This window comes from Panulirus ornatus, chromosome 27, assembly GCF_036320965.1.
Source record: "Panulirus ornatus isolate Po-2019 chromosome 27, ASM3632096v1, whole genome shotgun sequence".
In the NCBI taxonomy this organism is placed as follows: Eukaryota; Metazoa; Arthropoda; class Malacostraca; order Decapoda; family Palinuridae; genus Panulirus; species Panulirus ornatus.
Genome location: NC_092250.1, coordinates 13,645,280 through 13,672,502, shown reverse-complemented (window position 1 = coordinate 13,672,502; position 27,223 = coordinate 13,645,280). Strand labels below are relative to the sequence as shown.

Genomic DNA, 27,223 nt, shown 5'->3' with positions numbered 1-27,223 from the left:
CACACACACCGTGTTACCCGTGTTGAAAGACAATTAGGAAATTCGCCACTAATTCCCATTGCACGTCCGAATCGATAATAACACACGCGAATTTTACGACCGGCAATAAATTTCTATCCACTGTGACGAAGTTTGCAACCGTTTCCCCGTTTTTTTTTTTTTTTTGCTAACGTCACAAAAGGTCATGCTATTCATACTACAGTGCCGCTCTCTCTCTCTCTCTCTCTCTCTCTCTCTCTCTCTCTCTCTACGACCATGAGGCATCTGCAGGTAAGGAAGCCAGCTACCATCTCTCCCTCTCTTGAAAATCGTACTTTTAAAACATCACAATTATCTTTCTGACTGTGTTTCATTTCGACATTCTTTCCCACGCTCATCTATGCCAGTTGACCTCATCTATACTAGTCGACCTCGTCTATACCAGTCGATCTCATCTATACCACTCGACCTCGTCTACACGAGTCGACCTCGTCTATACGAGTCGATCTCGTCTATACGAGTCGAGGTCGTCTATACCAATCAACCTCGTCTATACCAGTCGACCTCGTCTATACCAGTCGACCTCATCTATACCAGTCGACCTCGTCTATACCAGTCGACCTCTATACCAGTCGACCTCGTCTATACCAGTCGACCTCGTCTATACCAGTCGACCTCATCTACCATCTCTCCCTCCCCAACACTCCTCTGCCTATCTTCACTGACGAATGCACGGGTCATAACACCACCAAAAGTGTACGCTACATTACAGTACAGACATGGATTCTTTTTTTTACCTTCTGTCATAAGAGTAACACCGTCGGACGCTCTTGGAGTGCCAGACTGCCGTCGCAACCTCATCTTACGTAGCTCTCCGTCGTGGCGAACTTGAGTTCGACTCTCGCTCTCGACTCCGTCGTGTCGAACTTGAGTTCGACCCTCGCTCTCGAAGCCTTACGAGAAATGCGTTCTCCAACAGCTTCACTACAGGTGCTGCGGAATGGTGACCCCCGACAAGAGATGGTTGCTGGCGTGAAAATCCTGTACACAATCAGGCCAGAAGACGTTGCAATCGAGTCCTCACAGTTCCCCGTGTCACTCACACCCGCGCAGTCCAACACCCCTCTGACCTCCTCCAGCAGCACTCGATCACCAACTAACTGGCGATGCGCATTGGAGGGCCTGAGTGGGCGAGCGAGCGGCAATGTACATACGATCAAACGACCAAACGCGAGCTGTAAACGAGTAGTTAAGACTCTCATCATCAATCAGCTCTGACCCTGTCCTTACTACGTCTTTCTGATGAATGCAGTTGAAGTTTGCTTTAATCCATTGTCATACGACGCTGGATCGAACGTACGGTACGATGGCTCGCAGGAATGTTCGCTGGTTTTTGAACACACACACACACACACAGCTGCAGAGAGGAGGGCAACTCAAGTCTAGAAGGAGACTGTTACTGAATCAGTTTCATACGACCACTGAAATCAAAACCCACCAGGTAATTTGTTGAATGAAATACAGCGAAAAATTCCGGCATTTAATTAAATGCCTTGTAAATTTTAGTGGATGAATTAAATGCCCGAATAACCTAGGTTTCAGTAAAATTACTGAAAATTTAGTCATGTAATAATGAAACACTCGATTTAAGAAACTTGCTATAACATGTGTACATATATATATATATATATATATATATATATATATATATATATATATATATATATATATATATATTATCCCAAGAGTCCACGGGGAAAATGAAACACGATAAGTTCCAAAGTGCACTTTCGTGTAACAATCACATCATCTGGGAGATACAAGTGAGAAATATATATATATGTAAATATATATATATATATATATATTTTTTTTTTTTTTTTCATACTATTCGCTATTTCCCGCGATAGCGAGGTAGCATTAAGAACAGAGGACTGGGCCTTTGAGGGAATATCCTCACCTGGCCCTCTTCTCTGTTCCTTCTTTTGGAAAAAAAAAAAAAAAAAAAAAAAGAGGGGAGGATTTCCAGCCCCCCGCTCCCTTCCCTTTTAGTCGCCTTCTACGACACGCAGGGAATACGTGGGAAGTATTCTTTCTTCCCTATCCCCAGGGAATATATATATATATATATATATATATATATATATATATATATATATATATTTTTTTTTTTTCTCTTTTTTTTTTGCCGCTGTCTCCCGCGTTTGCGAGGTAGCGCGAGGAAACAGACGAAAGAAATTGCCCAACCCACCCCCATACACATGTACATACATACACGTCCACACACGCAAATATACATACCTACACAGCTTTCCATGGTTTACCCCAGACGCTTCACATACCCTGATTCAATCCACTGACAGCACGTCAACCCCGGTATACCACATCGATCCAATTCTCTCTATTCCTTGCCCTCCTTTCACCCTGCTGCATGTTCAGGCCCCGATCACACAAAATCTTTTTCACTCCATCTTTCCACCTCCAATTTGGTCTCCCACTTCTCCTCGTTCCCTTCACCTCCGACACATATATCCTCTTGGTCAATCTTTTCTCACTCATTCTCTCCATGTGCCCAAACCATTTCAAAACACCCTCTTCTGCTCTCTCAACCACGCTCTTTTTATTTCCACACATCTCTCTTACCCTTACGTTACTTACTCGATCAAACCACCTCACACCACACATTGTCCTCAAACATCTCATTTCCAGCACATCTACCCTCCTGCGCACAACTCTATCCATAGCCCACGCCTCGCAACCATACAACATTGTTGGAACCACTATTCCTTCAAACATACCCATTTTTGCTTTCCGAGATAATGTTCTCGACTTCCACACATTCTTCAAGGCTCCCAGGATTTTCGCCCCCTCCCCCACCCTATGATCCACTTCTGCTTCCATGGTTCCATCCGCTGCCAGATCCACTCCCAGATATCTAAAACACTTTACTTCCTCCAGTTTTTCTCCATTCAAACTTACCTCCCAATTGACTTGACCCTCAACCCTACTGTACCTAATAACCTTGCTCTTATTCACATTTACTCTTAACTTTCTTCTTTCACACACTTTACCAAACTCAGTCACCAGCTTCTGCAGTTTCTCACATGAATCAGCTAGCAGCGCTGTATCATCAGCGAACAACAACTGACTCACTTCCCAAGCTCTCTCATCCACAACAGACTTCATACTTGCACCTCTTTCCAAAACTCTTGCATTCACCTCCCTAACAACCCCATCCATAAACAAATTAAACAACCATGGATATATATATATATATATATATATATATATATATATATATATATATATATATATATATATATATATATATATATATCCTAGGACCTCTTTCCAGAGGCTCATGCATTCTACGGCTGCGCTACTACCAGTAGCAGGGAAATATGAACTCCTTTGAATCGAAACATTCTTTCACGAGACTTTACTACTCCCAGTGATACAGCCTCGCCAAAGTGACCTTTCACGCGCAGTGCAGCCTCAGGCCGACTGAGTCGGGTAACATGATCGTGTAAGACTAGTTCAGCAGATCTCACCCAGTTCCAATGTTGTACTTATGTTGGCCAAGGCTCTCTCGTAATTCTTTGACTGGTCGACCAATCTGTATCTCAAAAACCTCATCTAGATCATGGGTTGTTGCTCACAGGAGTATTTCTGAGAGTCGTGTAATATTTGAGAATAATAATAATGTTTAGAGAATCTGAGAATATGTATTGGGAGGAACAAGTTGTCGCTGGAAGGAGGGCGGTAGAACTGTTCTCCATAACTTTGTTCTCTCATCTTTACTTTTCTCTGAACATATTTTTCTTAAATAACTACGGATAACATATTCTATTTTCCCCAAAGACCGCGCGTACCCTCCTTCATCATCGAAGTATTCGGGGCAAAACAATTCTTAATATACAAATTGTTCCAAATATTCTGGGTCAAAAATTCTTAATATAAATTCCTAGTTCCATTTAAGGGTTAGCCGCTACCGAGAACGCGTGGCTTTCTGCAGAATTATTTTGTCTTCGGTGATGCCCTCCTGCAGGATCCTTCATATTACTGTTGCCATGTTTCAGAACAACATGTAAGAATGCAAACGCTTATTACTGGGTCGTTCATAGTACTTCCCCAAGCTGAGCTTAAACCCTTGTCAGGCATGGCGGCTGCTCCAGCAGGAAACTATACATAGACTTTTCTTCAAGACGGCAGGGTGAACCCCAGGATGGGTACAACCCCTTCTGCAAGAACCTCTCAAGAGCACTTCATCCCGCTGGGGTGAAACCCCAAAACGCGCGCGCACATCCTTCTGCATGAAGGAGAGATGCCATGCAGGCCATCTAAATGGAACCTTTACAGCTCTTTGTCTCGCTGGAGTGTACTCTAGACGTGAGACACTTTGCCTTCTTGAGCTTGCACCACCAGAAAAGAATTCCATTGGCTTTTTGTTCGCTTGTTCCGAAAACTGTTTGCGCGTTTTCTATGCAGCTGAAGAGATGTTCGAAGGTTACTCATCTGCCATTTGCCAGGTAATGTGGGTAGAAGGATGTCTGCCTCTGATGCTTCTACAGGAGAATGCTGTTCAGTCATGTTACTTCAGGGTCAAGTTGATGTTCGCTGGCATCACATGATGTGCATCATTCCTCCCCTGTTATGATGATGATGATGTTCAGAGGGTCCGAATGGTATGGCTTATGATTATAGTCCCAACAACATGTATGGTTACAGGGCCCGTATCGAGAGGCCAGGGTGTCGTTTTAAGTCTCTCCAATGAGGGTTCGTAAGGTTGCTCTAAATGATGATAACTTGTGTTACCTGGTCTGAAAGATGAGTCTTGTTAACTGGTTTCAGTGAGAGAGAATGTGTCTTACGTGATGTGAATAATTGCAGGGATGTGTTCCACGATTTATGTGATGGTAATCATATTACGTACATAAGTGACTGTGTAGTCTTACTCCTTGGCATAAAACTGGGTAGATGTGTTGCTTAGATTAAGTAACAACTGTTAAGTTACTTGGTTGTGGTGGTCTTGCTACTTGGTCTTAATGACGAGGGTCGTACAACTTGCTCTTAATGATGGTAGTGTTGTTAATTGGTCTTAATGATGGCAGTCGTGTTCATTTGCCCTGCAATGTGGTAGTTCGTTTACTTACATCAAATAGTAGCTGTGTTACTTGGTTCTATGTGATGCTGGTCGTGTTACTTGATTTTAGCAACTGTGGTCATGTTACTTGAATGATGGTAGCCTGTTGTCTGGTCTAAGTAATAGTAGTATTTCTTGGCTCTAGGATAATGGCACTTGTGTTTCTTAAGGGTACGAGTGTCAGCTGTGTTACCTGGCCTAAATAATGGGATTCTAATGGTAAGTCACGCGTCAAGCCATCTTGGACACCCTTCGGCCCAGGAGGAACGTAAAAGCGCTTGACGAACATACACGCATAATACAACCCATCTATTTACTAGGTGTTCAGTGGGTACACACACTACCGCTCCAAGACGCCTTCCTGCAAAGCCACCAGATGTCAGCCTCGAGTAAGCTCTTCCTCCATCCGAATGACAAGAGAGGGGGTAACAGGAGCTATATTTCTATATGATCCATACTATCTCTTCCCTCAGAATGCCTCGGCCTGACGAACCTGGTCTAGGACCGACAATTTACGTTGGACGAACTCAATGAGAAAGGGTTTCGAGTTTCCTTTCTGGCCTCGTCCAAAATATTTTTGTCAGGGTTTCTCCATTCCACGCGTGTGTGTGTGTGTGTGTGTGACATTTTCTTCCTTTAGACGTCACACTTACAATTTTTTTGTTTGTGTGGGAGGAGAGAAGGCACATTTTTTATCATTTCGTAACACTGGCTACAATTTCAATTCGCAAGAGCCTCTCCAGTGCGAATCATGAGCAATCGAAAGTCAGTTTCATTGCACTGAGGTCCACTAGATGGAATCCTAGATAAGGAACAGTACGTATCCTGCTGCTGGGGTTTAGAATCCCTTTGGTCTGTGAAGTATAATTCTTGGTAATACTTTCACATACTCTTTAATTCCGTTCGTTGGATTAAACACGTCACGCAAATACCTTTCCCCATAAGTGCAGTCGAGGTAGCTACGGCGATCTGTACCCTAAAATTGTCCTAAGTGGATCTTTAATTTCGTCCCGTGGGATTCAACACCGTCACAAAAAATGCGTCCACTCGAGGTAATGACAGAGTTGTATTCACTGAAACTGTCATTGAAATCTAATTCTCAGTATTGGTAAAAAAAAAAAACAAAAAAGGTGGATAAAATCGCCACATGCAATCCAGCATTAGTTTCTACAATAAAGATATGACAATAATGATAAAGAAAGTAATGAGAGAGAGAGAGAGAGAGAGAGAGAGAGAGAGAGAGAGAGAGAGAGAGAGAGAGAGAGAGAGAGAGAGAGAGAGAGTAGGTCCCACAGTTCCTAATACACAGACTATAAAAAAAAAAAAAGACATCATCATTATCATTATGGCCCACCAAAGCGAGTTGGTCAAACATCGAACAAAATACGAAACCTTCGCCACGTTATTTTCGAAGCGTCGTCGCCATCATCTCAAAAAAAGAAAAAATCTCTTTCTCTCGAGGTCGAAGGAACACTAGTCTACTTCGTCCGAAGTCTGAAGAGCCAGACATACATACGGCAGGAGCGTACGTGCCCTCAAGTTTTAGTTTCGACTGTGTGGTGGCAATATGAAGCTGAGGGCTTTCAGTGACCCCCCCTGACAGTTGTCAGGCCAGAAGCCGATATAACCAAAGCAACGTCTCGAACCTGTAACTCAACTACTATTCATTTATGATCCATCTGCTCTCCGTTCTCCGTGGGTTTCTACATCTTAAAGAGCCTTTCACTCTCACGCCAATCTTATATTAACTTCCTAACTAGAAGAATCTATCATACTTTCTCTTAATAACTATTCCATTAATTCCTTTTGAAGCTCTAGAACCTAATCATCTCCCCCTCTCCGATTGGATCATTTTTTTTAAAACTTACCAAAAGCTAAGATTCCTTTTGCATTCAGAGGTACTGAATTCTACCTTATACTGACCTACATAGTTTGCTTAAGACTCTTTCTCCATTCACGAAAGCTGTCAAAACATCTCTTGTATTTTTCATTGCACTTCTCAACTCTCGACTTCTGTCCTATTGTATCACAGTAAATAAAAGGGGAATGATCACTCCCTCTGCCCTTATATATTATCAGTTCCTCTCTGTTGCTCACACTACGCTTGGACTGTCTCATTATGACGAGAGGAATTCTTCCAATTACTCGGATTTAACTCTTTACATCCTCCAAGTCACTTGCTCTTCTTCTCAACTCCTTATCCAGCTACGTTAGTAATATCTGCATGCAGCAAGTGTGGCAAAACGCCATCCTATCCTCTCATGCTTTTGTCACACTGCACGGCCATTACATGAATCACTTCACGACTGAAAACAGAAATCAGGACTTCAAACAACAATGACAAAACCTATCGTAATTTTGAAGCCACTGACCACCATTGGTTGCTGTCACAAAACTTTCTGGCCATGATAAAATCTCGATCGATGGCGTTCAATAGTTTTTTCTTCGTGGCCAAGATACAGCTCAGGTTTCTCCAACGATCTTACCCACCGATTCATGTGTCATCAATTTTCCAAAGTCCCACAACAGTTCGACAGCGTACCAATCCGCTATTCTTCATTAATAAAACGCCTATTTTCTTTGGCCTCATCCCATCGATTCGTTGTATTTTTGATGCATACAGACTGATTCATTCTCCCACAACGTCCTACCTTCCACCACGAACCTGGTACACTTCTGTGGTTCCCACTTTCACTCATCTCTCTGGCAGCTTCGGCTCATGCAGTATTCACAAAGTTTATACATCAGTCAGTCCACGAACATTCTGTACAGTGCAGTATTACAGTACTCATGAGTGGTCATGTAGTTTTATATCAAAAATGGAAAAGATACACAAATACATTTAAAAGACATATAAAGTACGATCATAAATCTAAATACACACACAGACACACACAGACACACACACACACAGACACACACACACACGAGGCAATCACGACTCACCTTGCTTGTGGACAGCGAGGACAACAGCCACTGTCGTAGCCACCTGAGCGTCCTCGCTGACGAGGGCGCAGTAGCGCGGCTCCGTGAACTCCAGAGGCCCCACGCCGCTCCCAGATAACAGGCGCGTTGCTGCAATGTAGATATTGACGGTAAGGATACTGCCACTGGCTACTGTAGAGATAACAGACTTGATATGCTCCTAATAACGATAACAATATTGATAATAATGATACTATTGCTTATACTACTACTACTACTACTTCTACCACTATTACTACTACTATTCTACTAATGATGATAATAACGATAACAATAATGATAATAATGATACTATTACTTATACTACTACTACTACTACTACTACTTCTACCACTATTGATACTACTATTCTACTAATGATGATAATAACGATAACAATATTGATAATAATGATACTATTACTACTACTACTACTACTACTACTACTTCTACCACTATTACTACAACTACTACTACTACTACTCTACTAATGATGATAATATCAAACTAAATAACCTTATACATTCTGCCCAAACTTACGCTTCTTGGACGAGCCGCACATACGATCGGGAGACCTATAATATACCAATCACTATGTACATTGTCTGGAGAATATCTTGCGCTGGAGCGAAATGATTTATATCGGTCTGTGATTACAGAGCACACACACACATACCTACACACACACACGCACTATAGGAGACTTATTCAAGGGTATATTTACCCATCTTTCAGTCCTCCGTCTGGCTCATTATATCTGTGTCTGTCTTACTAATATCAATAGGAAAGAATAAGTCGTGTGTATAATCCCCACAATGAAGAGAGCTTTACCCTGAACTTATTCATTAACTTCATTCATTCACTTCATTCACTGATTACGGGATACAGTTTCAGTATACGGGCACCGTAGACGATCATGGGATAATATTAAGTGTGTGGTATTTCGTACTATCATATTCGTCTTAATATCAGAGATCTTGAGAAGTGCACAAGGCCTTTGGTGATGGAGGGGAACTTTGTGGTCTGAGATTATGCGAAAATAGAGAGGGGGGGGAAACTTGTCTAAACATCACTAGAGCCTCGCCAGTTACAACTGGTAATATTGTAAGGCAGACAACCTTACCATGTTGTAGATGGGGATTAGATCATAAAATCTAGGCTTAGAACCCAAGCACTGAGGCATCTAAGGCTATTCAGCGCTCTTAATACAGTTTCGAATATTCTTTCTTAGAATTTCATCTTAAACAAATGACTAATTCCAGTTTTGACAGACCGAGAACGGAAGAACGAGAAGTATAGGAGAGAAAATAGCCAACATGTGTTGGTGTTGGGAGCTCACTCGACCTTTGCAGCGTGGTTAAACCCACGTAACCAGGGAAAGGAAAATCCAATCAGACATAGCTCAAGCCATCACTACTCCACATTGCGTCAAGGACCAGGTAGATCAGGGAAGCTGTATATGGACTTTCACCTTCGACTACAATTCTGAACTAAGAAAATCTCATCTAATTTTCCCGGGGGACAGACACTGACCTTAGTATTTAAGTATGTAAATTCTGTCTGCTTCCTTAAATCACATTAGGTGTGGCCGTGAAATACGAGGGTTTAATTGAAACTGGAAACACATATTGCCATTTTACGTGACGCATTTGGATTCTACTGTAAATGTCGCTCATCATGTGAATATGGAATCAGATACCCTCATACGTTTGTCTTTTGGCGAGAAACTTCATTAGTGTCATAAATACGTAATATACATTCAAACATACATTCAAACAAAGATTACACTTTCACAGAAGGTGATAAGTTGAGACTGAATACCGTCTCGTATTCTTGAAAAGCGTTCAGAAAAGAAACTTCTGACAGACGAACATGTAATCGACATTTTCTATTCTTTTGAGTCAAAACACCAAGGGTAAGGTTCACACAACATACTGGCATCTCTTGCTGAAGTTTGGAGATGAATCCCCAGTTCGTTGATCCTGACTGGATTAAAGCTAAATGAATTTTAGAACTCCACGAACGGGGAAAAGTTAAATTCCTTTTTCATCATATCATGAATTCACAATTAGAACCTTCACTCGTCCGAAATGATAGTCTGGAATGATAATAAATCGTGAAGACTCATCATCGAGATGAGATAAAGAGGGAGAAGAGAAGATAAAACTGGGAGGAGAAAGATAAAACTCCGAAAACAAGATAAGGTGTAGAATTAAAGAGAGCTGCCCCTCCAGGTTACTCTCTCTAAGCACTCGCTTTTGGAAACCGATACACTTAAGGTGCTTATGTATTCTTTATCAAGCCCCAATAGGTACTAACGAGCTGTATATTCGAAGAGAAAACTGTCGATAACTGTGACGAAGTTCTGGTTCACTCGTGTAGCTCAGAGGAGAAACATTCTGAGAAGTCCCGGAAATATTTGGTGGTTAGATAATGAGGGAGATATTGACAGAAGACCAATTAATGAGAACCGTGTGTGATGTCGGATTGATCGTTCAAAATCACACAATTATTCGTTATTCGTGTAAGGGACTGTATAGAAACACTGTGATGAGTGTTATTAAAGTGAAAAAGGTTCTTCATGAAACAATTATCATTACTGGTTGGTGGTCTAGTGATTAATTGATGATCTCATTCCAAAGGAACATCATCCTCTCCCAGCTACTGATCGTAGCGCAGCCTTGAAGCAGCAGGGACCCCGAGAGAAGGGGTCCTGGGTTATACCATAATAATAATAATGATAAATAAGCTGTGGTTTCGGTGCATTATTACATGACAGCCAGAGACTGAGTGTGAACGAATGTGGCCTTTGTTGTCTTTTCCTAGCGCTACCTCGCGCGCATGCGGGGGGAGGAGGTTGTCATTTCATGTGTGGCGGGGTGGCGACGGGAATGAATGAAGGCAGCAAGTATGAATTATGTACATGTGTACATATATATATGTCTGTGTATGTATGTATATGTATACGTTGAAATGTATAGGCACGTATATGTGCGTGTGTGGACGTGTATGTATATACATGTGTATGTGGGTGGGTTGGGCCATTCTTTCGTCTGTTTCCTTGCGCTACTTCGCTAACGCGGTAGACATCGACAAAGTACAGTAAATAAATATATGAAATAATGATAATGATAATAATAATAATGAAAAACAGCTGATCTATCCATGACTATGACCACTACTCATACCACAGAAGTGTTTCTGACCGTGTTCGCTACTCTGTGGCAGCCCCCTTCACAGCGCCTCACATCACTAGCGATCAATCTACTAAATGACCACAAATGCAGTTCCCAACAACAACTGTTCTCAGAAGCGGTGAAACGTAAGAACAAGTCAACTGACCCAGAATCAGGCACTTGTGCACAGGATATGGAGAGAGAGCGGGCGGTCGGGGGGAGAGAGAGAGAGAGAGAGAGAGAGAGAGAGAGAGAGAGAGAGAGAGAGAGAGAGAGAGAGAGAGGGAGAGAGAGAGAGAGATATGTCAGGAGGTCATCTACTTCGTACTTCCCCAGATCTCAAGTCATCCAACAGAAAGCCTCTTACAGATAATGTTCAGGAAACGCTAAGAAATATTTCCCAAATACTCTACTTCCAGCGGGGAGGAGTGCAAGAGAAAATGGCAGAAGGTCCTGCAGGGGAGAAGTGCAAGAGAAAATGGCAGAAGGTCCAGCGGGGAGGAGTGCAAGAGAAAATGGGAGAAGGTCCTGCGGGGGAGGATTGCAAGAGAAAATGGCAGAAGGTCCTGCGGGGGAGGAGTGCAAGAGAAAATGGCAGAAGGTCCTGCAGGGGAGGAGTACAAGAGAAAATGGCAGAAGGTCACGAGAAAGGGACAAAAGATGGTGTATAACGAGATGAAGTGAAAGAATATCATTGATGACCTTCAGAGAAAATAGGTAACTGGCTTTAGGAGGAGAGTAGTGAGATGAGAATAAGAAAGACGAATAGGTGTGACAAAGAGGAGAGCGGGTGGGGGATCTTGTATCAGTCGAGAAAGCGGTGCAAATTGAAGCAGTGAAGTGTTTTGAATAGACTACAGAACCTATTAAAATGAGACGAGAGGGAGGCAGACGTTGCGTGGCTGGAAGGAGGAGGAGGTGGCATGCACGGGCGCCCCTTGAAAGGGAGTAAGCAAGCCAACCATCCACTCCCTCTATGTAATGGGCGAGGTGTTGCCTGCTGGAGAGCTAGGGGGTCTGTCTCCCTCACGAGACAATGAATTGACCTCTAGGGATCTCTAGGCAAAGGTATACAGGCAACAGTGCCGTACAGGTGATCTTAAATCAACTTCCAGAGAACAATTTAATGTTATCTGAGATGGCCCCGAGCAACTGGATACCTTAATCAAGGCTATCTCATTAAAGCCATATCCCCTAATTATACCCAAGCCAAGGCAGGTACTCATCGGATCGACCAACCCTAGGGGAGGAGGATGAACAGCTGGTTCGACTGTGGACCGACTGCTGTAAACCAGGACCCGAACATATGCTCTCGAACGCAAAACTAATCATTGCACCATCACGGAGGTACACAAGTACACTCGACCTCTGTGTTGTGAGCTTTATTCATCCGATACACCCTCGAGAGATGTTCTGATACACCCACTACATACACCTCACGTGATGCAATATAATTCTGTCATTTCTCTCATGAGAATACAGGCATTGCGTATGTGTTGCATGTTATAAAAGGAAATTCATGTGATTTTGTATTCTGTATTTCAAAACAGCGTGTCACAACTTCTGGCTTCATGATCAAGCAATAGTCATTACCTGTTAGATACAACGTACATACATACGTGTATGTTTGTGTGAGTACATGTGTGTGTGTCTGTTTGGGCAGCTTTGCGTACCAGTAATTTAAGAGATATGGGGAGGACATTAAAAAATGGGATGTTTCACCAAATCCAGTCAACTGCTGAATTAGTGAAGGCCATTCCCATGGCCACAGATAAACTTTTCTCGAATATAAATGTGTGTGTGTGTGTGTGTGTGTGTGTGTGTGTGTGTGTGTGTGATCATTAGTTGATTGTTACGAGAGTATTACACTCGTGTTGTCCCTTCTCTAAACCTTGTATATATGCTTACACATACCCTAGCCTATGCCAGGTACCCATTTCACTGTCCAGCTCCCAAAGGAGGATGAACAGCTGGGTGGACTCTGGATTGGCTGTCATGACCAGGATTTGAGCCTATGTGGCTTTGGTCACAGGCGCCCTCCGTGTACGTGTGACAGTCGGTAACGCTCACCGTTACACCACGGAGGTCCCTTGTGTGTGTGTGTGTGTGTGTGTGTCCTTACAATATCAACAGGGTCTCTGCAAAACGTGAAAACCTTACAATACAAGAAGTTAATGAAGGAAAGTAGTGTTCAGCCACTTATGTTCGCATCCATCCGACCGGTACTGCAATCTTCCAATATGACGATACTGAATGAATATCTTTTCCTCTCGATATTTTTTACAGCTCATCCAACGAGCGCCATCAGGCGGTAACTGGCTATTATTGCAATTACACTTTTTTACCCTCCCTCTGGATTATCATGAAACGGGAAACAAATGTGGAAACTACACACCAAAACAAATTCTAATTTGAAAATCAGCGAAAGTATTAAGCATGGCGCTTATATTTCAAGTCGGGCTATGGCACAATTTTACAATGGAGTGAATTAGCTCCATAATCGCTTTGCAATGGAGGTGGTTCATCGTCACTAAACTATACAGGGGGGGGTACATTTCGATAGAGATGAACGCCACGAAATAACACTGCATCAACACTGACCCTAAACTTGGACTAACTATCAGTTTCAGAGGCCATTTTTCACGAGGAGTTCTTTCTGTACGTAGCAGCAAGTGAAGCTGCAGACGACAGAGCCAATAATCCTGCGCTATTTTGCAGACGAATCTCCTAAAACCAGGGAGGGTACTGCAAGGTATTTCTCCCATCAGGTTAATGGGGGTTTAGGGGGACAGGTGCATGGCACTGGATTTTAGAAGTCTGTAGATTACATACATTAAAAAACAAACGAAGATAGAGATGGACAACTTCGTTAGACGAATAATCATGCCATAGATCATGTGCAGGGGTTTGCTGGCTCCTCGTATACTCTGGCAAGGTAATACAGAGAGAGAGAGAGAGAGAGAGAGAGAGAGAGAGAGAGAGAGAGAGAGAGAGAGAGAGAGAGAGAGAGAGAGAGTGTGCGTAGGGAGAGTTCTAGATGCAGTGTGTGTCGTGCGGTGGTATATAAACTTCACCGGAGCTGTGACCGTCAAAAACCAACGAGAGAATGAATGAGAGAGGATACACAGCGACTTCATACAAGCACCGGTTGAAAAAGAAAACTTTAAGGTTTAGATTTGCTTTTCAAGTATCCAAAGGAGACAATAACTCGACTCACTAAGAATGCGAGCCAACTCAAGGAATGTCAAGGCAAGGTTTTGTGAGGTGTGAATAACTGGAAAAGAAAAGTGTCGACTTATCAAATCAGAAGAGAAATCGAGTGTATTTTCGTTGGATATGTGTGAATTGCAAAAGTAAATTCTGGGCTATGTCCAACCTACTGACACCATGCAGCCGAAGAGGATGCGAAGTGTACAGCCGAAAAGGAGAAGTGGGCGAAAAGTGATCTAGTTTTCAAGATATAGAATTTTGGTTCTTGAGTATTTACTGCATCATATGTAACGGGGGATAGTGTTCACCAGAGGGCTGCATGTGTGAAAGACCAGCTGCGAAAATGAGGTGACGCTTGGCAGGACTCTGTGTGTGTGTGTGTGTGTGTGTGTGTGTGTGTGTGTGTGGATATGAGCCGGGAAGTCGATAACCAGATGCGTGAGGATGTTTCTCTTCGTGAAGAATGGTACAGCGAACGTGAGTTTATCTGGAGTGTAGTCATCGGTTAAACACCTCCTGTATCTATACCTATCAGAAGAACAGAGCAATAAGATCACCCTCGGGCATTCCAGAGATGCTGAAGTGGTAAAAAAAAAAAAGAATGAAGTTAAGGCGAAGCCCATAAACCACTTCATGAATGCTGCAGTTGGACGAAACGAAAGAAAAAGGCAAGATATGAGGGAAGGAAGGAAGGAGGGCCCTATATAGATGAGGGAACAAGGAAGGCAAGAGATGAGGGAACAAGGAAGGAAAGAAGGAGGGCCCTGTATAGATGAGGGAAAAAGGAAGGAAGGCCCTATATAGAATAATTGACGAGAAGAGCCTGAGTCCAGTCAGTCAACCTTAGTAATAGTATGAATATCTCGCTGCCTCCGGTAACCTCAGCAGCAATAATGGGAGATTTAACATCTCCGTCATGCAAGTGGCAGGCAATAGCCAACGCACTGTTATCTACAACCCACTGGATGGTGAGGGGGATTAATCAGGTTTATTATGCTATTGGAAGCCCAAATATTTCTCTTGGCTATCAGTCTTACGGCAGCTTGCTCCGCTGTACGTAATGCCCATGAAAAATGATTTCAAATCCTAATATTGTGCGGGACGTAAAACGTAATGTAAAAAAAAGGTTTGCAGGGTAGAGAGAAAATGAGAGTTCTTTTCGCTTAGCCAGCCTGTGGACTTAGCTCTGGAACCCTCAATGCAAAATTGATTCCACAGGGTGAAAAAAATATCCCTTTGTTCGTTCCTTTATACATGTGAACGATCCTATTTAAAATTTAATAACAATGATAATTAAAATAATAATAATAACAATAATAATAATAATAATAATAATAATAATAATAATAATAATAATAGATAAATCCGTAAAAAATGCGAAAGATAACAGCAGTTTTATTTCAGGTGTTTTCTGACCTGTGGAGTATATGCAGGCTTGTCCCTGTTCATGTTAGCTCAGTTTCACTTCTCCAGGTCTCTCACTACCTCCTAAAACCCATCTCTCCCCTCATCCCACTCCATCCCTGCTTCTCGCCTCCCATATTTCTCCTGTCTCCAGCCAAAATCCACTCAGCTTTCACACTCTTTCTTGAATATTCCCCGCCTGTTCTCCTCTACGTCCGTTTTTATACCATTTTTACTCACTTTGCAACCATCTTCTCCCAGATATCTGGCCTAGGTCTTTGAACGAGGAACTAAAGGGATGCACAACTCGGACGTTCAAAGATCTTTGCATGTGTATTTGTACACGAAGTATGACATATACATTCATCTAAACCAGACTTTCGGATGATTATTGACTGAAGTGAAAATTTCAGTCTCAATATATTCCATAAATAAATTACTAAGACTCGGACTAATAGGGTTTCCTATTGCAAGACCAAATGTCTGTCTTTAAAAATTACCTCCGTCATCTTGGAAACACAAAGCTCAACTCAGTCAATGGAAGTTTTTTATGGGCAGAGGCAACTACGTCACTGAACCTGTCTTAATTGCTAATAAAGAACTTTAGTTTGTTCCCCCAGGCAGTTTCAAAGCCCAACCTAGCATTAACCAGATCATTATGAGAGAAATGACAAAACACGAAAACATAAAATGAAAGTTGTTCAAGACACACTCAGCTACCCAGGTCAACCCCCGCCACGTGACCCACCTTAGTCACTCTCCCTTACAACGGTTACTGCCACACAAAGCGGACAGTGGTTGGTCTGTACAGATTGGTGCTGGACGGCGGGACTCAAGCGTGATGTTGGGATTTAAATAACTTTGTTAAGTACTGGCACCTGATGAGGTGGATTGTCTCCACGAAACATGTCGTGCCACATGTATAGAAAAATTACATGTTAAATAAAATTGTATGAACTTCTACTGAAGTGCGATTTCACCTTCATACCATCATGGACTATTGTGATCATATATATATATATATATATATATATATATATATATATATATATATATATATATATATATACTGAATGGGGAGGCGTGGCTTTTGGTTATATTAACGTCACACTATGGTTGGTAACAGGAGTACATATATTCCTCCAATGAATATCTGCAAGTAACATCAATTCAGCACAATATTCTGTCACATATACAAGTTGGTATAATAATCTTTTATGGATGAGTGCCGACTGCTGTAACGTAAGGGTAAGAGAGATGTGTGGAAATAAGGGAAGCGTGGTTGAGAGAGCAGAGGAGGGTGTTTTGAAGTGGTTTGGGCACATGGAGAGAGTGAGTGAGGAAGGATTGACCAAGAGGATATATGTGTCGGAGGTGGAGGGAACGAGGAGAAGAGGGAGACCAAATTGGAGGTGGAAAGATGGAGTGAAAAGGATTTTGTGTGATCGGGGCCTGAACATGCAGGAGGGTGAAAGGAGGGCAAGGAATAGAGTGAATTGGAGCGATGTGGTATACCGGGGTTGACGTGCTGTCAGTGGATTGAATCAAGGCATGTGAAGCGTCTGGGGTAAACCATGGAAAGCTGTGTAGGTATGTATATTTGCGTGTGTGGACGTATGTATATACATGTGTATGGGGGTGGGTTGGGCCATTTCTTTCGTCTGTTTCATTGCGCTACCTCGCAAACGCGGGAGACAGCGACAAAGTATAATAATAATAATATATATATATATATATATATATATATATATATATATATATATATATATATATATATATAGTGACAGTCTATAATGCTGAGCCAATAACCGTGCCGATCAATCGTGTTAGCCAATTACTGAACGCCGGTAGTCAAAACAACGTTTCTGCGCAAGTTCACGGTAATGATAATCATTTCGACTGTTATAGATACACTTCTCGACGTGAAGAGAGAGATTTCAGAGCAGGTGTACTGACAGCAGTCGGTGTAATTATGCCATACTGTGCGGTATTAATCACCCGTGCACACGTACGTACGCAAACTGAACCCTAAACGCAGTGATAATGTCTGTGGTTGTTCTCCTTTTGGAAAATACAATGGACTTAATACTGCCGATGTTTTCATCTTTGATATTTACAGTGTTTAAGAGGAGGATAAAGGACTGGCAGATGTATATATTCATTTATTTATTTATTTTCCTTTGTCGCTGTTTCCTACGTTACCGAGGTAGCTCAAGGAAACAGACGAAAGAATGGCCCAACCCACCCACATACACATGTATATACATACACGTCCACACACGTAAATACGCATACCTATACATCTCAATGTATACATATATATACACACACAGACATATACATATATACACATGTACATAATACATACTGTCTGCCTTTATTCATTCCCATCGCCACCTCGCCACACATGAAATATATATGTATATATCTTTCATGTTTGCTTCCCTGTTTTCGTATCTTTGATCCTTTGAACGTCTCAACTCCTTCCTAAACCAGTCTTGTCCTACCTATGGTCATATCCTCCGTCCCCCACAACAGCTGTATCCTGCACCTCTGACATCCTTACCAAGAATGTGCAAACTGTACCCTCACCCTAACTTTCGATTGTGTCTATCATTATTTACAATACTTTTAGGATTTTTAGGAAATTATCTCAATGTGAAATTATTAGATTATCATTATTATTATTATTATAATCATTATTAATATTATTATTATCATTATCATTGTTATTATTATCATTATTATCATTACCATTATCATTGTTATCATAATTATTACCATTATTATTATTAACATTATTATTATTATCATTATTATTATTATGGTTGTTTGTATCACTCATTCTCATTATCATCATTATCCTATTATCATTATGCATGTTGTGTCTGCGTGTCAACACATATATTGGAATAAAGACATAATACAGGTATACAAGGTGAAGAGACTGGGCCAGGTATGAATTCTATCGACCATCCTCTTAGGCTGGATGAATTGACTGTTGACTGTGGACCGACTGCCACAACCAACCAGGCTTCGAACATATGCATTCGACGTATCTAATACAAGGGGAAGACACTGGATCTCTCTCTCTCTCTCTCTCTCTCTCTCTCTCTCTCTCTCTCTCTCTCTCTCTCTCTCTCTCAGGCCAGCCAAGCGTGAGATAATGACTTCCATCACACGTGACGTCAGCAACATTAAAACCGTCCTGCCCACAGCTCAGCACCACCAACCTAACTTTCTGAGGAGAGACACTGTCCTCTCCACCCCTACGAGAAGACACGACCACTGTCACTATCCAGTGGAAATCAGAAAGCGAGGCTTTGAAACGAGCCATAGACGCAGCGTATACGCAGCGATTGTTTATATAGCCTTGAACGCAGAATGGCGCTCAATAATTTTCGATTGGCGGTTATTAGCTTGATGTTGACGGCCTTAATTGGCCGCCCTGGCAGTCGATTGGTCGAAAAAGCCCACGTAAACCAACTTACCAACCAACGGGCGCAAGAGCAGTAATGGCCAGTGTCATTACTCGTGAACCTCTGTCTCTCTCCTTAATAACTGCTTAAGGATTTTGTAATGTAACTTATTTTTTTGAGGTATTCCTTTCCATCAACACAGGGTAGATCAAAAACATCAGAACGCTCATCCGTTTTCGTAATCACCTCAGGACTCGTTAACGAAATCAATCGATGCTCCACACCAAGTTTGAGGTCAGTGTTAGAACGCTTCTGTCTCCCTTTCTTTCCTCCATCTTCTCCAGCGAGCTGATGGCTCAAATCTATCCTGGATCTTCGTCGTGCCCGTGAAAGGCACGGAGATCCAGACGTCATTTCCAGCGTCAGATTAAGAAGCAATTTTACAGCTCTTTTCTTCTTTTCCAGGACCGACGCCTCCAGAGGGACATAGACAAGCAGACTAGAACAGCCTTATCACAGAGATGAAACGCCATATTCTTTAGCCTATCCTAAACCTCAGAAGAGGAGAGCACATCTCTCAGCAACAGCCAAAAGTTTATCCACACCTCCACACACGCCAGGGATCTTCAAGGACCGATTTCAAACTCTCCCTCCGTCACTCGGCTCCATTCCAAGGTTTTTCCCTCAACTCACGGTAACTCTTCGCTCTGCCGGTCATTCCAACATGGATTCTGAGTGTACCTGCGATAGGCAGATGGTTAACCGTTGTGGAATCCAATCCCTGAGTACCGTTGGCTATGGCAGATGGATCGCAAGATTTCGTGGAGTGGAGATATCAATACGAAATGCTTTGCCAAGACCAAAGGCCCAGCATGGAAGAGAACCCATTTTCTTTCTGGTATGATCCGAAACAAGTGAATCACCCATCCCTGGCCGTGTCACTGACCAGCCTTGGTGTTCGAGGAGACAATTGGCCTTCTTCGGCTCTTACGTGTGTCTGAAAGTGCGTCGAGAGAGAGAGAGAGAGAGAGAGAGAGAGAGAGAGAGAGAGAGAGAGAGAGAGAGTATCCCCTCTGCTTACTAAGAGAACGTACGACAAGGTGTTGGCACGTAGCGTCCACCACTTATCCTGACTTTTCCCTAGCATTGTTGTTTCCTTTGGCCCTACACACACACACACACACACACACACACACACACACACAGACACTCCACAATCTTGTGTTCATCCAGGACAGTTTTAAACCATGTATCCAATCTCTTAAAAAAAAAAAAAGAGGTGTTCCCGGTATACACAGTATGCAGATGTATATATATACATCCCACGTAATAGTTGCAGGCTAGATTAGTCTGTGTCTTCCCAAATTGCGAACTCGTTCGAGATCTCTGCGAGGTTCGAGATCTCTGCGAGGTTCGAGATCTCTGCGAGGTTCGAGATCTCTGCGAGGTTCGAGATCTCTGCGAGGTTCCCTAACCCCTTCCTCCTCCTATCTGTTGTCAAGCTCAGATCACCGCTTATTTTTCTTTTCAATTCCAACAGTATTTATTTTCTTTTTCTTTCCAGGGGGATTCATCTAATCTTTTACGAGCGTTCAGGCGTGTTCCATTTTCATAAGTTTTATTCGAGAAAATGTTTTCGAACTCTCTCTCTCTCTCTCTCTCTCTCTCTCTCTCTCTCTCTCTCTCTCTCTCTCTCTATCTATCTATCTATCTGTGTGTGTGTGTGTGTGTGTGTGGACAGCCACCAACGTCAATGGTATACTGGCGATACCAAAACGCCTGAAATATATCATCGAAAAGGGTTTGTGACTTGCACAGTGACCCCCAAGCACTTCAGTGGCTGTCAGGTGTCACTCTTTAGGCCCAGGCGGTTGTCTCTCCTGTCGTGCTTCCCCTTAGACGTGGGGTGCTGCCTTACCAGACCACAAACATATATTCTACCCATCTTGAGGAGGAGAGAGAGAGAAAGAGAGAGAGAGAGAGAGAGAGAGAGAGAGAGAGAGGTGTGTGGGAGGAAAAGAGAAAAGGGTGAGGGCATAAAGCGATACGAGAGAGAGAGAGAGAGAGAGAGAGAGAGAGAGAGAGAGAGAGAGAGAGATAGATAGATAGATAGATAGATAGATAGATAGATAGAGAGAGAGAGAGAGAGAGAGAGAGAGAGAGAGAGAGAGAGAGAGTTAGTTAGTTAGTTATAAAGCCCCAATCAACTGAAATACGTCACACTCGGATCTCTAGATTTCCGGGCGATATATATATATATATATATATATATATATATATATATATATATCTATATATATACATACATATCTATATATGATACCCGGAGTTTCATTGTGAAGCTTATTATTTCCGTAATACATGAGTTTAAGCTGCCATGCTGTAGGTTTATCTATATCTATATATATCTAAAGTTCTAAGTTCTAAGCTACATCCTACATGTGTTTTTTTTTTTTTTCCAGTTGGCCCTGAACGTTATACATTGAAAGCGAGTGGAAACACTAATATTACATTCAATTCTGTAATAACTTGTGAAAGGGAATTGGATATGAAACTTGAAAAACCGGATTTAATTAATGCATATCGTAAGCAGAAATGAAAATGATTTACGTACAAGAAATAAAATAATATAGTTGCAAATTCAATCTGAAAATATATATATATATATATATATATATATATATATATATATATATATATATATATATATATATATATATATATATATTGGAAAGAATCATAATTTTGCACGTGATCAAAATATTCCTATGAGTCCACAGGGAAAATGAAACACGATCAGTTCCCAAGTGCACTTTCGTGTAATAATCACATCATCAGGGAGACACAAGAGAGAAATATTACAGTCAGTTGATATACAACGAAGAGGCGTAGCTAGGACGCCATTTGATAAACATGGGATTGTGTCTCTCTCTCTCTCTCTCTCTCTCTCTCTCTCTCTCTGTATATATATATATATATATATATATATATATATATATATATATATATATATATATATATATGTACATATATATATATGTATATATATATATATATATATATATATATATATATATATATATATATATATATATATATATATATATCGATATGAACTTCATTAGGGCTTCAGTTTCCCGTATCGTCTCAGCTAACATAAAAAATAATCAATACTTCATACTCAAATCACATAATGAGCATAGACCTTAATGACACCATCCAGCTACCATGATCACAGAACTAGCAGTTATATTATAACACCAGGGCATAACTAAACACCCCACCCCCCCCCAAGAAAAAAAAAGGGGAATTTATGAAGCTAAAGATGACTGACAGAAAAAAACGCATAATTCTAAGAAATACGAATGCGGTCAAATTGGTCACAGAGAGAGAGTTACGCGAATGCCATGTCTTGGTACACTAGTGTTCGCATCTGCCAAGCTCGAAAACTATAAGACTATAACATAAAAACAGTACATGGCACGAGTTCACAAATTGAATATCTGATCTCCATTCTCTTTTTTTAATACATAAACATCGCTCCCCAACTCTCTCTCTCTCTCTCTGTCTGTCTGTCTGTCTGTCTGTCTGTCTCTCTCTCTCTCTCTCTCTCTCTCTCTCTCTCTCTCTCTCTCTCTCTCACACAGCACCTAGTTTATCATCACTCCATCTGGTCTGCATCTGCACTAATCAGCTGTAGGATATTCAATTCAATGGCTTAGCGAAGCGCTGAATAGTGATTACGTCTGCCTCCACAGAGGAAGAAGAAGAAGAAAAAAATTGCTGCTGGCTATAACTGATACTAATTAACGGTCATTAAGCCAGATCCTCGTATCACTGATCACAATGTACTGTGGAATAATTACTTTATGGTCGGCTGCTTATTTGGGGCTGAAAAGCCTATCAACTAACTACCAGGGTCGTTAAGGACAGCCAACGTCAAGTCAAACCCACTTAGGACAGAATTGGTCATGTGATCGAAATATCTCTGAAGACCAATCAAACTCTCCCTAGCACATACAACCCTAACGAGTTAACGGCTAGTTGTTTGGGGTAGTTTTGGGCTTGAATGCCTTATCAACAGCCAGCGCCAGTTAGGTCGTCAATATCAAGTTACTACTATACGCAACTACCTTAAGAGTTAGTTCTTCAGGTGTTGAGGATATATAACAGAACGACCACGTACTCTCTCACTATATATGTGTGGGCCAGCGCTGGGCAAAATGCACATACTTCAGTTTATGAAGATGGTTCCTGATGACCTCATTTCACAAATTAATTAACTTGATAATGAGCGTTTTTTGGAAAAAAAAGAAAGAAAGGAAGATTTCTGAAGATTCTGGTCGACCTGGCTTATATAACTCATCGAACCACGTTTCATACTGCTGAGAATCTTCTTCGATTTTTATTTTCTTCCTTGTTTAAAAAAAGGAAAAAAAAAAAAAAAATAGCGTTAATCAAAAACGCCCATAACCACTCCCTTTCTTTTTTAAGCTCATTTCTCGCTAGTCAGAGGCGAGCTGTGATGGAAACTGCTTAATGAGTCCTGTCGAGGTGTGCAACATTATCGCCGACGTAATTAACCCGGAACTCAATATCCAGGCATTTGAGCTGCACACGCGCACCAGCGCTCCTTGAAGCGATGACACACACACACACACACACAGACACACCGAGTGCTGGTGGAGGAGGTAAAATGAACCAGCGCTCCTTGGAGCGATGACACACACACATACACAGACACACCGAGTGCTGGTGGAGGAGGCAAAATGAACCAGCGCTCCTTGGAGCGATGACACACACACACACACATACACACACACACACAGCCCGAGTGCTGGTGGAGGAGGTAAAATGAACCAGCGCTCCTTGAAGTGATGACACACACACACACACACACACACACACACACATACACACACACACACACCCCGAGTCCTGGTGGAGGAGGCAAAATGAACCAGCGCTCCTTGGAGCGATGACACACACACACACACACACACACACATACACAGACACACCGAGTGCTGGTGGAGGAGGCAAAATGAACAAGCGCTCCTTGGAGCGATGACACACACACACACACACACACACACACACACACACACACACACATACACACACACACCGAGTGCTGGTAGAGGAGGCTAAATGAACCAGCGTTCCTTGAAGTGATGACAGACACACACACACACACAGCCCGAGTGCTGGTGGAGGAGACAAAATGAACCAGCGCTCCTTGAAGCGATGACACACACACACACACACACACACACATACACAGACACACCGAGTGCTGGTGGAGGAGGCAAAATGAACCAGCGCTCCTTGGAGCGATGACACACACACATACACAGACACACCGAGTGCTGGTGGAGGAGGCAAAATGAACAAGCGCTCCTTGGAGCGATGACACACACACACACACACACACACACATACACAGACACACCGAGTGCTGGTGGAGGAGGCAAAATGAACCAGCGCTCCTTGGAGCGATGACACACACACACACACACACACACACACACACACACACACACACATACACACACACACCGAGTGCTGGTAGAGGAGGCTAAATGAACCAGCGTTCCTTGAAGTGATGACAGACACACACACACACACAGCCCGAGTGCTGGTGGAGGAGACAAAATGAACCAGCGCTCCTTGAAGCGATGACACACACACACACACACACACACACAGCCCGAGTGCTGGTGGAGGAGGCAAAATGAACCAGCGCTCCTTGAAGTGATGACACACACACACACACACACACACACACACAGCCCGAGTGCTGGTGGAGGAGGCAAAATGAAGAAGGACTCGTAAATGTGATTTGATTTTGTGGAGCTTGTGGAGGGAAAGCCACGACCGCCCTCCTCGTTATTTAATACGGGGTTTATTGAGGCATGTATACCTGGCCTGCAAAACCATCGTCCGACATGACAACGGTTGAATTACCACTAATTAGTCCAGCATTATAGTATGAAGGGATTATTATCAGTAGTAAGGCATTTATATATGATAACTGACGTCGAGTTTTACGGATAATATATAAAAAAATGACATGGAAGGTATAATTGAGAACAAGGCCAGTATAAGACTTTTGAAGGGATGTATCATAGAATATAAGGCTCGTACATAAGACCTTGGAAGGCAAGTATAAGGCCAGTATATGAGAAAGATGAAGTGGCACAACACCTATATCAAAGGCTGATATACAAGGCAGATAGGGTTGCCTATAAGGGAACGTAGGTCACAAAATGGTCATTATATAATGTATTTAGCTGGACACTGCCAGGCTATGAAGCTACACCTCACGTTAACATTCACCTGGGCCCCGGTACTACACTGCACGTATTACTCCCCCAGGCCATAATGATGCACTGCACGTGGCACTATGTCTGGCCATAATGATGTATGGCACGTGGCACTATGTCTGGCCATAATGATGCACTGCACGTACCATTATGTCTGGCCATAATGATGCACTGCACGTACCATTGTCTGGCCATAATGATGCACTGCACGTACCATTGTCTGGCCATAATGATGCCCTGCACGTGGCACTATGTCTGGCCATAATGATGCACTGCACGTACCATTATGTCTGGCCATAATGATGCACTGCACGTACCATTATGTCTGGCCATAATGATGCACTGCACGTACCATTATGTCTGGCCATAATGATGCCCTGCACGTGGCACTATGTCTGGACATAATGATGCACTGCACGTACCATTATGTCTGGCCATAATGATGCATGGCACGTGGCACTATGTCTGGCCATAATGATGCACTGCACGTACCATTATGTCTGGCCATAATGATGCACTGCACGTACCATTGTCTGGCCATAATGATGCCCTGCACGTAACATTATGTCTGGCCATAATGATGCCCTGCACGTGGCACTATGTCTGGCCATAATGATGCACTGCACGTACCATTATGTCTGGCCATAATGATGCATGGCACGTGGCACTATGTCTGGCCATAATGATGCACTGCACGTACCATTATGTCTGGCCATAATGATGCACTGCACGTACCATTGTCTGGCCATAATGATGCCCTGCACGTAACATTATGTCTGGCCATAATGATGCCCTGCACGTGGCACTATGTCTGGCCATAATGATGCACTGCACGTACCATTATGTCTGGCCATAATGATGCACTGCACGTACCATTATGTCTGGCCATAATGATGCACTGCACGTACCATTGTCTGGCCATAATGATGCCCTGCACGTAACATTATGTCTGGCCATAATGATGCCCTGCACGTGGCACTATGTCTGGCCATAATGATGCACTGCACGTACCATTATGTCTGGCCATAATGATGCCCTGCACGTGGCACTATGTCTGGCCATAATGATGCCCTGCACGTACCATTATGTCTGGCCATAATGATGCACTGCACGTACCATTATGTCTGGCCATAATGATGCCCTGCACGTGGCACTATGTCTGGACATAATGATGCACTGCACGTACCATTATGTCTGGCCACAATGATGCCCTGCACGTACCATTATGTCTGGCCATAATGATGCACTGCACGTACCATTATGTCTGGCCATAATGATGCACTGCACGTACCATTGTCTGGCCATAATGATGCACTGCACGTACCATTATGTCTGGCCATAATGATGCACTGCACGTACCATTATGTCTGGCCATAATGATGCACTGCACGTACCATTATGTCTGGCCATAATGATGCACTGCACGTACCATTATGTCTGGCCATAATGATGCCCTGCACGTACCATTATGTCTGGCCATAATGATGCACTGCACGTGCCATTATGTCTGGCCATAATGATGCCCTGCACGTACCATTATGTTGACCCAAAAAAACCTCCTAATCAAGCAAGACTCTATGGCAGGACTTCCACAGTGTTGCA

At 42.6% G+C, this 27,223-nt stretch overlaps 1 protein-coding gene across 1 annotated transcript in view; it reads right to left on the bottom strand.

Annotated features, from left to right (window-relative positions):
- The window catches only part of LOC139757672 (putative neural-cadherin 2), a 630,644-nt gene that overhangs the window by 275,498 nt on the left and 327,923 nt on the right, over positions 1-27,223 (bottom strand). The window contains 1 exon segment of the mRNA XM_071678436.1: positions 8,069-8,197. Coding sequence (XP_071534537.1) covers positions 8,069-8,197 — 129 coding nt within the window.